General features: G+C 41.9%; 1 protein-coding gene across 2 annotated transcripts in view; it reads right to left on the bottom strand.

The window, feature by feature from the left end:
• Nucleotides 1–1,521: 1,521 nt before the first annotated feature.
• The window catches only part of LOC126465839 (estradiol 17-beta-dehydrogenase 2-like), a 152,926-nt gene continuing 140,604 nt past the window's right edge, over nt 1,522–13,843 (bottom strand). For both annotated transcript variants that reach the window (XM_050096338.1, XM_050096339.1), the window contains exon 8: nt 1,522–1,776. In XM_050096338.1, the coding sequence (XP_049952295.1) occupies nt 1,654–1,776 (123 nt within the window). In that variant the 3' untranslated portion in view covers nt 1,522–1,653. The remainder of the gene's footprint in view (nt 1,777–13,843) is intronic.

Below are 13,843 nucleotides of genomic sequence, written 5' to 3'. Positions count from 1 at the left end.
GATTAGAAGTCGCTTGTGAGGAACGGTGTCAAAAGCTTTCCGGAAATCTAGAAATACGGAGTCAACTTGAGATCCCCTATCGATATCGGCCATTACTTCGTGCGAATAAAGAGCTAGCCGCGTTGCACAAGAACGATGTTTTCTGAAACCATGCTGATTGCGTATCAATAGATCGTTCCCTTCGAGGTGATTCATAATGTTTGAATACAGTATATGCTCCAAAACCCTACTGCAAACCGACGTCAATGATATAGGTCTGTAGTTCGATGGATTACTCCTACTACCCTTCTTAAACACTGGTGCGACCCGCGCAATTTTCCAATCTGTAGGTACAGATCTGTCGGTGAGCGAGCGGTTGTATATGATTGCTAAGTAGGGAGCTATTATATCAGCGTAATCTGAAAGGAACCTAATCGGTATACAATCTGGACCTGAAGACTTGCACGTAACAAGCGATTTGAGTTGCTTCGCAATCCCTAAGGTATCTACTTCTAAGAAACTCATGCTAGCAGCTGTTCGTGTTTCAAATTCTGGAATATTCCATTCGTCTTCTCTGGTGAAGGAATTTCGGAAAACTGCGTTCAATAACTCCGCTTTAGCGGCACAGTCGTCGGTAACAGTACCATCGGCACTGCGCAGCGAAGGTATTGACTGCGTCTTGCCGCTTGTGTACTTTACATACGACCAGAATTTCTTCGGATTTTCTACCAAATTTCGAGACAATGTTTCGTTGTGGAACCTATTAAAGGCATCTCGCATTGAAGTCCGTGCCAAATTTCGCGCGTCTGTAAATTTTAGCCAATCTTCGGGATTTCGCTTTCTTCTGAACTTCGCATGCTTTTTCCGGTGCTTCTGCAACAGCGTTCGGACCTGTGTTGTGTACCATGGGGGATCAGTTCCATCTCTTACCAGTTTATGAGGTATGAATCTCTCAATTGCTATTGCTACTATGTCTTTGAATTTGAGCCACATCTCGTCTACCATTGCAAAGTCAGTTCGGAAGGAATGGAGATTGTCTCTTAGGAAGGCTTCTAGTGACACTTTATCCGCTTTTTTAAATAAAATTATTTTGCGTTTGTTTCTGGTGGATTTGGAAGAAACGGTATTGAGCTTAGCTACAACGACCTTGTGACCACTAATCCCTGTATCAGTCATGTTGCTCTCTACTAGCTCTGGATTTGTATATTATTGTCATCCACTTGAATGCGTTTGCTGCCAAGCTGAATGTACGATGGTATCCACATATGTGTTTCTTTGCTACTTTAGGAACTGACTAGGGATAAAATACATACGAAATTCGATAGTAAATTCAAACATTGACAGCACTGAATCATTAATGATTTTTGGTAAATGCGTTATGACCAAAGACTCTCTGGAGAGCACTTTCCGTTTTCTACTTGCATTCGACTTCCGTTTTCGAAGAGACCTCTTCATTACTTGTCTTCTTGGTCGACGCTACATGGATCTTAGTAGTAGGGAAACAGTTGTTTGATGAGCTGTATCAGTAAATAAAAGGCATCATTATTTTTAAAAACTTTATTGTAAAGTCAGTACAAATAATTCACTCAGGAAGTACAAAGGTTCCTTGCTTCATCGCACTCTCCTCATCCACCTCAAAAAGTTCTTCCTTCCGAGGCTATGTCGGCAACTTCATTATCGCCATATTATGTTTATTATCGTCCAGAATATTTCGGACGTAAACTCCATCAGCCACTCTGGTTGGTTGGCTTGTATATCAAATATAATGGTTTCTATGAAACCAACCACGCGTCTTCTCTGAAAACAGAGAAAACAACTGTATGTTGTAATTAGGAAGTCGAAGTCAATTGTCTCAGAAAAAACACATAAAAGCAGAGGTCAATAACATGTAAAGGTTAGTTTACTACCAAGTTTGATAGCTATTTTTCCATTAAAAATCGATTAAATCATGTCCATGTGGTACAACTATGGCAGATGCGATACGCAATTGAACTATTATGTTCTGGAAGAAGGGTTATTAACGCACGAAACTTTAGATGATTTTTACTGCCCTTTACAGCTACGAGTCGGTGACCAGAAATTTTTAATGTTTTAATTTTTATAGTGAGAGAATGGTGAACGGTATGGTCAGTTGTTTGCTGAGAAGTTTAATGATGTCAAATTGCCATCAAAGAGTGCCATGCAACGCTTAGTCCAAAAACGGCATCATACAGGATCTCTTTTAAACAAGTCAGAAAACAGTCCGAAACGTGGCTGCATACCAGGAAATATGGCTGCAGTTTATCAGAAAATGCTTCACAGTCCTACCAAATAAACCCAACGCTTGTCGCAAGAGACCAGCATATAACGTCGATCATGCGGTCGACGTGCAGTCTGGTCGCGGCCCTAGCTGGCCACCCATGTCACCTGATGTCAGTGTACGATTACCTTGTGTGGGAAGCCCTCAAGTCTAATGTGTATCGCAACGACTCTCATAGTCTTCAAGAATTGAAGCAGAACACTTCGGATGAAACTTTAGTAATTCCAGCAGTGCAGCTTCTTTGCGCCTTCAGGAACTTACTGACCAGGGCCCAGAAGCGCTAAGAGATGAATGGTGATCACTTTCAGCATCTGCTATAGTCAGGTTAGAGCTGTATTTCCTTTCCTCTACTGTGTTTCTTTGTACTCTGGAACTCTGTTCTTGCACCCAAATTTATTCGTCCCACCCTGTACCTGCAAAATGAGGACCTGTAGTCTGGGTGTAGCGTCTTCCACTAGTAATCAAAACATTATGAGTTCCAGGTTATAACCCAGCCACTGCTTAAATTTTGAATGAAAGTAATGGCGGCCAAAGAATTCTGACACAAGAAGTCGCCCTCGCTCTGCCGAAGGCCTTGTCGAAGAGGGCGGAGGAATGGACAAAATGTTCAGGGAATTCTGTTGCCCTTTAGATGGGAAACAGCTCCCAGAAGGTGGAAGAATCTGCATTGATCAACGGCATGAGGATACAGAAAACAATGGAAACCACTGCGTTAAAAACACAATGTAATCCACAGGACATGTGGTCTGTTACTGACAAAGTGTTACGATGATCTCTCCATTGGCAAAGGATTCCAGGCTAGTCTATCATTCGGATCTCCGGGAGGGGACTGCCAATGTGGAGGTGGCCAAGAGAAAAACATTAAATAACCAACGCTCTCGGAGTCGTGGTGTGGACTGACAAGAGTTCGGACGCGATATGGAAGTTAGAAAATGGGAATGCCAAGTCTCAACCTAGATATTGTGAGGGTCAGTGACGTGAAGTGGAAAGAAGACGAAGATTCCTGGTCAGATGAGTGTAGGAAAGTATCAGAAAATGGTAATTTCAGTAAACGGCATAACAGGAGTAGGATTCGTTATGATGAGTTCAGTGACAGGGTTTTCTCATCAGAGTCGACAGCAAACCAACACTGACAACAGTTCAGGTATATATGCCGACGACGCAAGGAGAAGATGAAAAGGTAGAGATAGTATATGAGGATATTGAATGGGTAATACAGTCCGTAAAGGGAGATGAAAATCTAATAGTAATTTAGGATTGTAGTTCGGTTGTAGGGCATAAGGAGTCAAAGGAAGAGTTACGGGAAAATACCGGGTTGGTACTAAGAATGAGAGATGAGGAAGACTAGTTGAGTTCTGCAACAAATTTCGGCTAGTAACCGCGGATACTAGCTTAAGAATCACAAGAGGAGGTGGTATACTTAAAAAGACAGGCAGATAAAGGACGCTTTCAGTTATATTATACCACGGTCAGGCAGAAATACCGAAATCAGATGTTGGATTGTAAGGCGTACGCAGGAGCAAATACAGACTCAGATCACAAATTAGTAATATTGAGTAGTAGGCTGAAGTTTAAGAGCATGGAAGAGAAGAATCAGTGTGAAAGGATGTGTGATGCTGAAGTGTTGAGGAAGGATGAGACGCTAAGGACGTGGGTATTGCGATAGGAACATCGAAGGAAGCTGTTTAGTTGACGAGATGTGGACTGCTCTAAAGAGGCCAATCACAGGTGTTGAACAGTCAGACATAGGTACAAGGTAGGTAGGTCCAAGGAAACCTTGGGTAACGGAAGAAATACTTCAACTGATCGACGAAAGGAGGATGTACAAAAATCTTCAGGGAAAGACTAAAGTGCAGTAGTATAATCCAGTTAAGAATGATATAAACAGAAATGGAAGGGCAGCCAAGGCGAAAGAGGTGAAGGAAAATGTGAAGAAATCGAAAAAGAAATGATTTTCCTAAGAACACTCAGCATGTAAAAGCGGGAATGGTGGTAACACTAAGTGTGTAATGGGAATTACACTGGAGAAACCCGAGTCAATAAGGAAGACGTAGGAGATCCAGGATTAGAGACAGAATTCGCAATAGTTCTGGAAGACGTGAGATACAATAAATCAGAAAGGGTAGATAACATTCAATCGGAATTTCTAAAGCCTTTGGGAGAAATGGCATTCAAACAACTATTCAAGTTGGTGTCTAGAATCTATGAGACTGGCGAAGTACCATTAGACTTTCGTAGAAATGTCATCCACTTAATTCCGCAGATAGCAAGGACAGATGGGTGCGAAAACTACTGTACAATGAGCTTAACATCTCATGGATCCAAGCTGCTGACAAGAATAATATAAAAAACAAAATGGGAAAGAAAATTGAGGATCTGTTAAATGTCGATCAGTTTGGCTACAGGAAAGGTAAAGGCACCAGAGAGGCAGTTCTGACGTTGCGTTTGATAATGAAAGAAAGACTGAAGAAACAATGATGTAGTCTCATAGGATTTGTCGATCTAGAAAAAGAGTTCGACAGTGTGAACTGGTACGTTACATTCGAAACTGTGAGAAAAATGGAGATAAGCTACAGGGAAAGACGGGTGAAGTACATGGTGACCCAAAAGTCCGTTAAAAGTTGGAAATTCAGTACTTTACATAATAATGTAGGCAGGGAGGTAAAAATTAACACACATACTTGAAACGACGTGAGGTTTTATTAAAACTAAAAAGTCAACTACTCAACATGTCGGCCGTTATTAATCAACAATACGTGTAGAGAACGACCCTGTACAACATATCAGTAGGTATGGTGATAAATTGCCGACGGACGTTGTCTTTTAACAACCCTAATGAGTTCGGATGATTGTTGTAGTCTTACAACTTCAGGTAACCCCACTACCAATAATCACGCGGATGGTGCTTTCGAACCTGGAAGACCAAGCATGACGGATGTGGTGACTTAGCAGGCAATCCTCACCAAACGATGTGTGCAAGAGATCTATTACACGTGTGGCAATAAGGAGTGGAGCGCCATACTGCATAAGCGTTGTAGCTTTCAGCAGGCGTTTATCAGGCAGCCTAAGGATAATCTGACTCCTTCTTTCTCAACAGTTCAATTTATACACGATTCTCATGCGACGTCACTGACGTGCTGCTGTCCAGTGCCATCTGTTGGCCAGTTTTTCACTCGTTTCAATAAAACCCTATGTCATTTCAGGCATGTGTGTCAATTTTTACCTCTCTACCAACATAGTGTATTTTCAAATGTTAACGGAATTTTAGGTCACGTTGTACATATGTAGAGTATCTAAGAGGGAACAGTACGACTGGAAGACCAAGAACGAAGTCCTCGGATTAAAAAGAGTGTAAGACAGGGATGCAGTCTTTTGCCCCTTCTGCTCAATTTATACATCTAAGAACCAATGACGGGTAAAGAAGCAAGGTTCAAGAGTAAGATTGAAACTCAGATTGATAGGATATCAACGAAAAGATTCGCTGATGAGATTACTATCCTTGGTGAAAGTGAAGAATATTTACGAGAGCTGTTCACTGGAATGAACAGTCTATTGCATACAGAATATGGACTGCGGGTAAACCGAAGAATGGTGAAACTAATAAGAAGTAGCAGAAATGAGAATAGGGAGAAACCTCGCATCAGAATTGGGGATCACGAGGTAGGCGAAGATAAGGAACTGCCCTACTTTGAAAATAAAATACCACATGACGGACGAAGCAAGGAGAACATAGAAAACCAAGTAGGGCAGGCACGTTTGGAACACAGCGTTGTACGGTAGTGAATCATGGACAGTAGCAAAACTGGAACAGAATCGAAACATTTGGATTGTAACGTGACGAAAAACGTCGAAAATCAGATGGACAAGAGATGAGGAGGTGCTCCGCAGAATCGGCGAAGAAAGGAACATACGGAAAACACTGCCAAGAAGAAGGAACAGGAATAGGGAAACTGTTAAGACACCAGAGAATAACCCCCGTAGTACTAGAGGGGACTGCAGAGGGTAGAAACTGTAGTGGAAGACAGAGATGGGAATACATTCAGAAAATAACTGAGGACATAGTGTGCAAGTGCTACTCCGAGATGAAGAGGCCAACGCAGGAGAGGCCACATCAGACCAGTCATAAGACTGATCACTTAAGAAACTGAAAACTTACAACATCGTACGGCATATCACACTTGTTAACAAATTTAAACTTTTTTCCGCATCTGGTTTGTAAATGGGTGGATTTACCTAATTTTGGGGTGCTGAATACACTGGTAAAATCAGTTTTTCTCTAGGACGTCACATTTCCTAGGTACACGGCAGAATAAAAAATGGTAATAACGAGAATTCACACAATTAAGTCAAACAAAAATACACTTTCAGAACGTTTGACATCAATACTATTTTGTATGTACGAGGGTCACTCCAAAAGAAATGCATACTACTTTTTTTAAATCCATCTTTTATTCTACATGTCTGAAAGTTTTACGGTGTGTAGATACATTCTTTAGGGACAGTATTTTCATTTCTCCACATTATTTCCATGCCTCTCAACTGCCTTACGCCATCTTGGAACCAGTGCCTGTATTCCAGCACCGTAAAATTCTGAACCAACCTGTTGGAGCCACTGTTTGGCAACGTGCACAAGGGAGTCATCATCTTCAAACCTTGTTCCACGAAGAGAGTCTTTCAGTTTCCCAAAGAGATGATAGCCACATGGAGCCAGGTCAGGACTGTAAGGCGGGTGTTTCAGTGTTGTCCATCTGAGTTTTGTGATCGCTTCCACGGTTTTTTGGCTGACATGTGGCCGTGCATTGTCGTGAAACAGCAAAACATCCTGCTTTTGACGATGTGGTCGAACACGACTCAGTCGTGCTTGAAGTTTCTTCAGTGTCGTCACATAAGCATAAGAATTTATGGTGGTTCCACTTGGCATGATGTCCACAAGCAAAAGTCCTTCGGAATCGAAAAACACCGTAGCCATAACTTTTCCAGCAGAAGGTGCGGTCTTGAATATTTTTTTCTTGGGTGAATTTGCATGATGCCACTCCATTGATTGCCTCTTCGTCTCTGGTGAAAAATGATGGAGCCCTATTTCATCACCTGTCACAATTCTTCCAAGAAATTCATCTCCACCATTCTCGTACTGTTTCAAAAGTTCGCTGCATACCGTTTATCTTGTTTCTTTGTGAACCACTGTCAACATCCTGGAAACCCACCTGGCACAAACCTTTTTTAATGTCAACGCTTTCAGTATTCTGCAAACACTTCCTTCCCCTATCCCAACGTAGCGTGACAATTCGTTTACTGTGATGCGTCTGTCAGCAGTCACCAATTCGTTAACTCTCTGCACGTTGTCTGGAGTGTGTGCAGTACGAGGCCTGCCGCTGCAAGGACAATCCTCAATATTGCCGTGCCCGCTTTCATCACGAACCTGCTTGCCCGCCGACTAACTGTACTGCGATCGACAGCAGCATCTCCATACACCTTTTTCAACCTCTTGTGGATGTTTCCCATTCTCTCGTTTTCACAGCACAGCAATTCTATGACAGCACTTTGCTTCTGACGAACGTCAAGTGTAGCAGCCATCTTGAAGACGTGCTGTGACGGTTCCACTCACGGGAAGAGGTTGAACTAAGTTTGAAAACAAGGAGGAAGGATGTATCTACACACTGTAAAACTTTCAAACATGCAGAATGAAAACTGCATTTTTACAAAAATAGTGTGTATTTCTTTTGGAGTGACCCTCGTGTACATGGGGATTATACCAATAAAAGGTCCAAATTAGTTTAGAAGATATTTTCACCTTTAATCATCTTTGGTTTTTGAAAATTGCAAAGATGGAGCTTTTCTTTTGTTTGCCGTTTCATCACTCTCCCTAACAAGACCCCAGCAGTAGTCACCCATCATCGAAGGGTTCCAATGGCATTGGTAATGGTGTTCCATGGTAAGAATGTCTTGGTGAAAGCGTTCACCATGCTCATCGCTTACGGCTCCCAAATTTTCCGTCCGCAGCTCGTGGTCGTGCGGTAACGTTCTCGCTTCCAGCGCCCGGGTTCGATTCCCGGCGGGGTCAGGGATTTTCTCTGCCTCGTGATGACTGGGTGTTGTGTGATGTCCTTAGGTTACTTAGGTTTAAGTAGTTCTAAGTTCTAGGGGACTGATGACCATAGATGTTAAGTCCCATAGCGCTCAGAGCAATTTGAACCAAATTTTCCGGGAAGAAATCAAGACGAGAATGTAAAAAGTGAATTTTAAGCGACATTTTACACCCCAGGTTCTTATAGCTGTCCAACAGATCATTCACAATGGTGACGTAAGTTTTGCCTTTTCTGTTACCCAAAAAGCCCTTCACAGTTGTTTTGAAAGAAGACCAAGCAGCTAATTGGATATATGTGTGTTTGGTACCAAAGGTTGGATCTTTCAGCAATTTTCTTATTTGTGGTCTAACAAATATATCCTCTTTCAGTTTTGCCTCACTTAATTTGGGAAACTTTTATTTTAAGTGATTGAAGGACTCACCTTCCTTATCCAGAGCTTTTACAAAGTTCTTGATAAAGCCCAACTTAGCATGAAGGGGAAGCAAAATGATTTTATCGGGCTCAACCAATGGGGTATTGTTCACATTCACGTTTCCAGGAACATATGCCTTCCTAATAGGCCATTCCTTGACTGTGTAGTGGTTCTTGGTGACACGGCTGTCCCAAGGCACAAAAAGCAGCAGTATTTTGTGAATCCAGCTTGTAAACTTGTAAGGAGTGCAACAACTTTTAAATGACAGCAAAGCTGCCATTCATAATCCTTATATTTGATTGCGTCTAGCAGCAAAGCCAAGGTTTCATAAGTTGCTTTCACGTCTACTGCGTAAGCCAAAGGTACCGATGGAAATGCATCGCCATTATGCAGTAGTACTGCTTTCAATATGGTTTTACTGCAGTCAATAAATAGTCGCCACTCCTGTGGATTATGTTGTACACCTAGCTGCATCATCAGACCATTGACATCTCTACATATACACATTGAATTCTGCATATCTAAATATTCAGCGAAGGAAGCACCCCTTGATATGAAACAGGAAACTTTTGTTCTTAGAGCTATAATGTTCCCTTCTTGCAGTCTCTACCTCAAGAGTTCAGCTTGCTGTTTCGAAAGTTTTAGATCGCGAACCAAATCGTTCAGTTTCTTTTGATTAAAGAGCTGAGGCGAAGTATCACGATGTTGATGGCAGTACTCTTCTATATGTTCAATGCTTTCTGATTCACTTGGCATGGTGTCTGGTTCGGTGGCTTTCAAGTTACAGACAGGAACAGGCAGCCCCTCATCACGGGGCACAGGAAAATGCAGTGCAGATTCATTTGGATATTTTATTTTATGTCTAGTTTTGCTTGAATGTCCCGAAATATTTGTAAGACAGAAGTAACAGTCTGAATAATGGTCATTAGGCTCACCCCACACCATCGGAACAGCGAATGGCATGGTCGGCGTTTTCCTCTCAGCCACTCGGTGAAGGTTGTAGTACAGGTTAAGCAGGCAATATGAGGTGCAAAATTTTTATCTTGATCACCAACAGGACAATCGAAATACAATTCATATGCCTTCTTAACCAAATCAGTAATTGGTTTTCCTTGGGCTTTTAGAATAAATGTTCCACACACATAACAAAAGTTGTTGGGGTGGTTTAGACAGTAACAAGATTTACTAATTGCCATTTTTCTTAGTATGAGTTTTAAACACAAAAAGTTTTCAGTATCTTTCACAGGAAACACTCACTGAGAATCTCTTTCACAGTGCTGGATTACCACACCAACCATTTACTGACGATTAGTAGTTTTTCTAGCTGTCCTCTGCAAACCATAAACAAACAATTAAACATCAAAGCAGAAAAACAGCAAAAAGCGAAATACTGAATACGAAAAATAAAAATCCTTTAAAAACTAAAAAAAAAAATGGTACGTGCCAGAACATTTTGAAAGGTATATTCGGATTCTACACACCTTGATGCATCATATCCCAGATGCAAAATGACTGTTGTTATAATTAAAGGAGATATGAAGTCATAAATAGCGAAATCTTTGGGAACTAGGTTTTCTAAAACAGAGCTGTTTTGTAAATGGAAGTTCGAATCTTTAAAGAATTGGGGGCTGTAGTGGAGGTGGGGGTTTTGGTTGCTAGTGCAAACTGAACAATGAATATTTCCAAAAATTTGAGAATGAAACTGATCGAAATCTTTATTCTCATAATTTTAAATGTGACATTATAACAAGAGCTTTTATCACAGGAATATGTGACATACTTTTTATGTAAAGGCTGACATATGAGAGATGGCCCTCTTGAGGCTTGAAAACCATTTCACGGGAAGGAAAATACCTCAGTAGTCTCAACGGCTCCTGCTTCCTGCATCTTTTGTTCAATAAGGTGCACAGCGGAAGAGATGAAGACAGATTAAGAAATGAATTTGCAGTACTGGCAGAGGGAGAATAAAATAAGTACGTATGGCATTTAACTCTGACATCGCTAACTGTAATAGCAGACAGTCGTTATAATTTTTAGAAAGGTTCCTAAAACACCAGTCTGAAACCACGATAGCACAGCAGTGAATGCAAGCGAATACGGCGCTTACAAATGGACAGTAAAACTTTCTTATAAAGAAACGCTTAATGGAAAGAAAATAAAAAAAAATTTCTTCACTACCAGCTTCTGCATCGTAAATATAGAAGGACAACATTGTTATACGATGTTGTAAAAGGTATAAAAGTGGCAATAGTCAGTATTCCTGCTGGAAGAGATAGCTTATGGTGACTTCTTTTCCACCGTTGCCGAAATATTCGTCGCGAGACGCGTTTCAGTTATATAGAGGCCAAAATAGAACAAAACTCATTGAACTGATCTTTGATATATTGTCGGTCCTTTCTTTCTAATCACTGTGCTAAACCATCTGCTACACCGCATTCCAGTCTTGAATTTTGTTACATATGTCTTAAGTAGCATTTAAATCAATACAATGTGGAGGATGTTAATCTGATTTCATGCTCTAGATACCATGCCCACTTAATATGTAAATGATATCACAAGCCGTCACTCGCGGCCATTTATGAATATTTAAAGTTCGGATGAAGGTTCCTGAAAGTGTTATCTGGACAACGAAATGACAGAGTAGTTAGTCTGGCAAGATCTGTGTAATGATGAAGCCAATGACGAGTGTTTGACAGAGATTGCTAGCTTCTCAAACGGTGACGCCTCTATAGAGAGATTATGCTTAGATTATGTAGGCCCTCTTCCGGGCTCTCAAGTCGAGAATAGTTCGTTCTAGTTGTTGTGGATGCCTTCACCTGCTTTTTTCGGATTATTTCAGACCCATGATATGACTGCACACAGGGCTATTAACTATTTACATTCCTTGTTTGGTACCATCGATCAGTATTTACTCTGTGATAATGCCGTAGCATTCAGATCGAGGCCGTTTCAGGGTTTCTGTTTCGAAATGAGATTGCATATACCACCACAACGCCTTACCACCCTAACCCTTCATTTGTGGAGCGTGTCAACTGCAATTTTCGCTCCGCCCTCACTAGCGTACTATCATCAAGATCATTCCAGGTCAGGTGAGTCTACTCGCTTCATTGGTACGGTTTTGCCTTCAATATTGCGTTACTCGAACCTCACAGTCTCTCGCTAAGCCTAACTTGCAACGAGCAAATTTGTGGTCAAACAACATTTGTGGTCAAACAACCAGCTGTTACCTGAGAAAACTGATGCAAAAGCAGATGCGATACGAAAGGAAACGAGCGAGAATTAATCTGAGGTGTAGTCTTGAGAGAAGCCAACAAGTATAATGAGGGATACGTCCTACTCACTTACAACTGGGTAACGTGCCCTGAGTCCAGAGCTGCCAGGCGGTCTTTAAAGCAAGGTAATGCGGAAGTTACTTCCCATGTTTACGGGTCCAGTACACATCCTCCGGCTTGTACGTCCACTCAACATGCTGGTCAGAAAACGAGAGAGTAGAATTTTCCGTACTCCCTTGTCACAAGTTAAACCTTACACTTGCATTAAAGGCGTAAGAGAACCTAATAAGTAATATGTATTTTTTCAAGCCCATGAAAGAAAGGGGGGAATTGTTTTGATACCCTATTGTTAAAATAGGGTGCCCAGACGAACTGGCATAGTTATGGACATGTACACTACTGGCGATTAAAATTGCTACACCACGAATATGACGTGCTACAAACGCGAAATTTAACCGACAGGGAGAAGATGCTGTGATATGCAAATGGTTAGCTTTTCAGAGCATTCACACAAAGTTGGCGCCGGTGGCGACACCTACAACGTGCTGACATGAGGAAAGTTTCCAACCGATTTCTCATACACAAACAGCAGTTGACTGGCGTTGCCTGGGAAACGTTGTTGTGATGCCTCGTGTAAGGAGGAAAATGCATACCATCACGTGTCCGACTTTGACAAAGGTCGGATCGTGCAGCCACGTGTCGATCCCTGAGTCAACAGATGGGGACGTTTGCAAGACAACAACCATCTGCACGAACAGTTCGACGACGTTTGCAGTAGCATGGACTATCAGTTCGGAGACCATGGCTGCAGTTACCCCTGACGCTGCATCACAGCAGGAGGGCCTGCGATGGTGTACTCAACGACGAACCTGGGTGCACGAATGGCAAAACGTCATTTTTTTCGGATGAATCCAGATTCTATTTTCCTCATGATGGTCGCATCCGTGTTTGGCGACATGGCGGTGAACGCACATTGGAAGCGTGTTTTCGTCATCGCCATACTGGCGTATCACCCAGCGTAATGGTATGGGGTGCCATTGGTTACACGTCTCGGTCACCTCTTGTTCGCATTGCCGGCACTTTGAACAGTGGACGTTACATTTCAGATGTGTTACGACCCGTGGCTGTACCCTTCATTGGATCCCTGCGAAATCCCACATTTCAGCAGAATAATGCACGACTGCATGTTGCAGGTCCTGTACGGGTCTTTCTGGGTACAGAAAATGTTCAACTGCTGTCCTGCGCAGCACATTCTCCAGATTTCTCACCAACTGAAAACGTCTTGTCAATGGTTGCCGAGCGGCTGGCTTGTCACAATACGCCAGTCACTACTCTTGATGAACGTGGTATCGTGTTGAAGCTACATTGGCTGCTGTACCCCCACACCATCCAAGCTGTGTTTGACTCAGCCAGGCGTATCAAGGCGTTATTACGGTGAGAGGTGGTTGTTCTGGGTACTGATTTCTCAGGATCTATGCACCCAAATTGCGTGAAAATGTAATCACATGTCAGTTTTAGTATAATATATTTGTCCAATGAATACCCTTTTATCATCTGCATTTCTTCTTGGTGTAGTAATTTTAATGGCCAGTAGTGTATGAGTCTCATTATGTATATTCAATTTTATATTTTTAAGGAAGGAACGGTAGATCTTCATTACCTCTTAACCTAATTCTTGATTGGAAACAAGGGTACGCTAAAAGAAAAGAGAATCTTCAGCAGTTTGATTTAACTATAGTTTACTGTGGAGTGGCGGCAATAATACACTGTGGTGATATGTCGTGGGATACCATGT

Source organism: Schistocerca serialis, chromosome 1 (genome assembly GCF_023864345.2).
Source record: "Schistocerca serialis cubense isolate TAMUIC-IGC-003099 chromosome 1, iqSchSeri2.2, whole genome shotgun sequence".
Taxonomy (NCBI): domain Eukaryota; kingdom Metazoa; phylum Arthropoda; class Insecta; order Orthoptera; family Acrididae; genus Schistocerca; species Schistocerca serialis.
The sequence above is the reverse complement of the archived record's forward strand: the minus strand, read 5'-3'. Positions and strand labels throughout refer to the sequence as shown.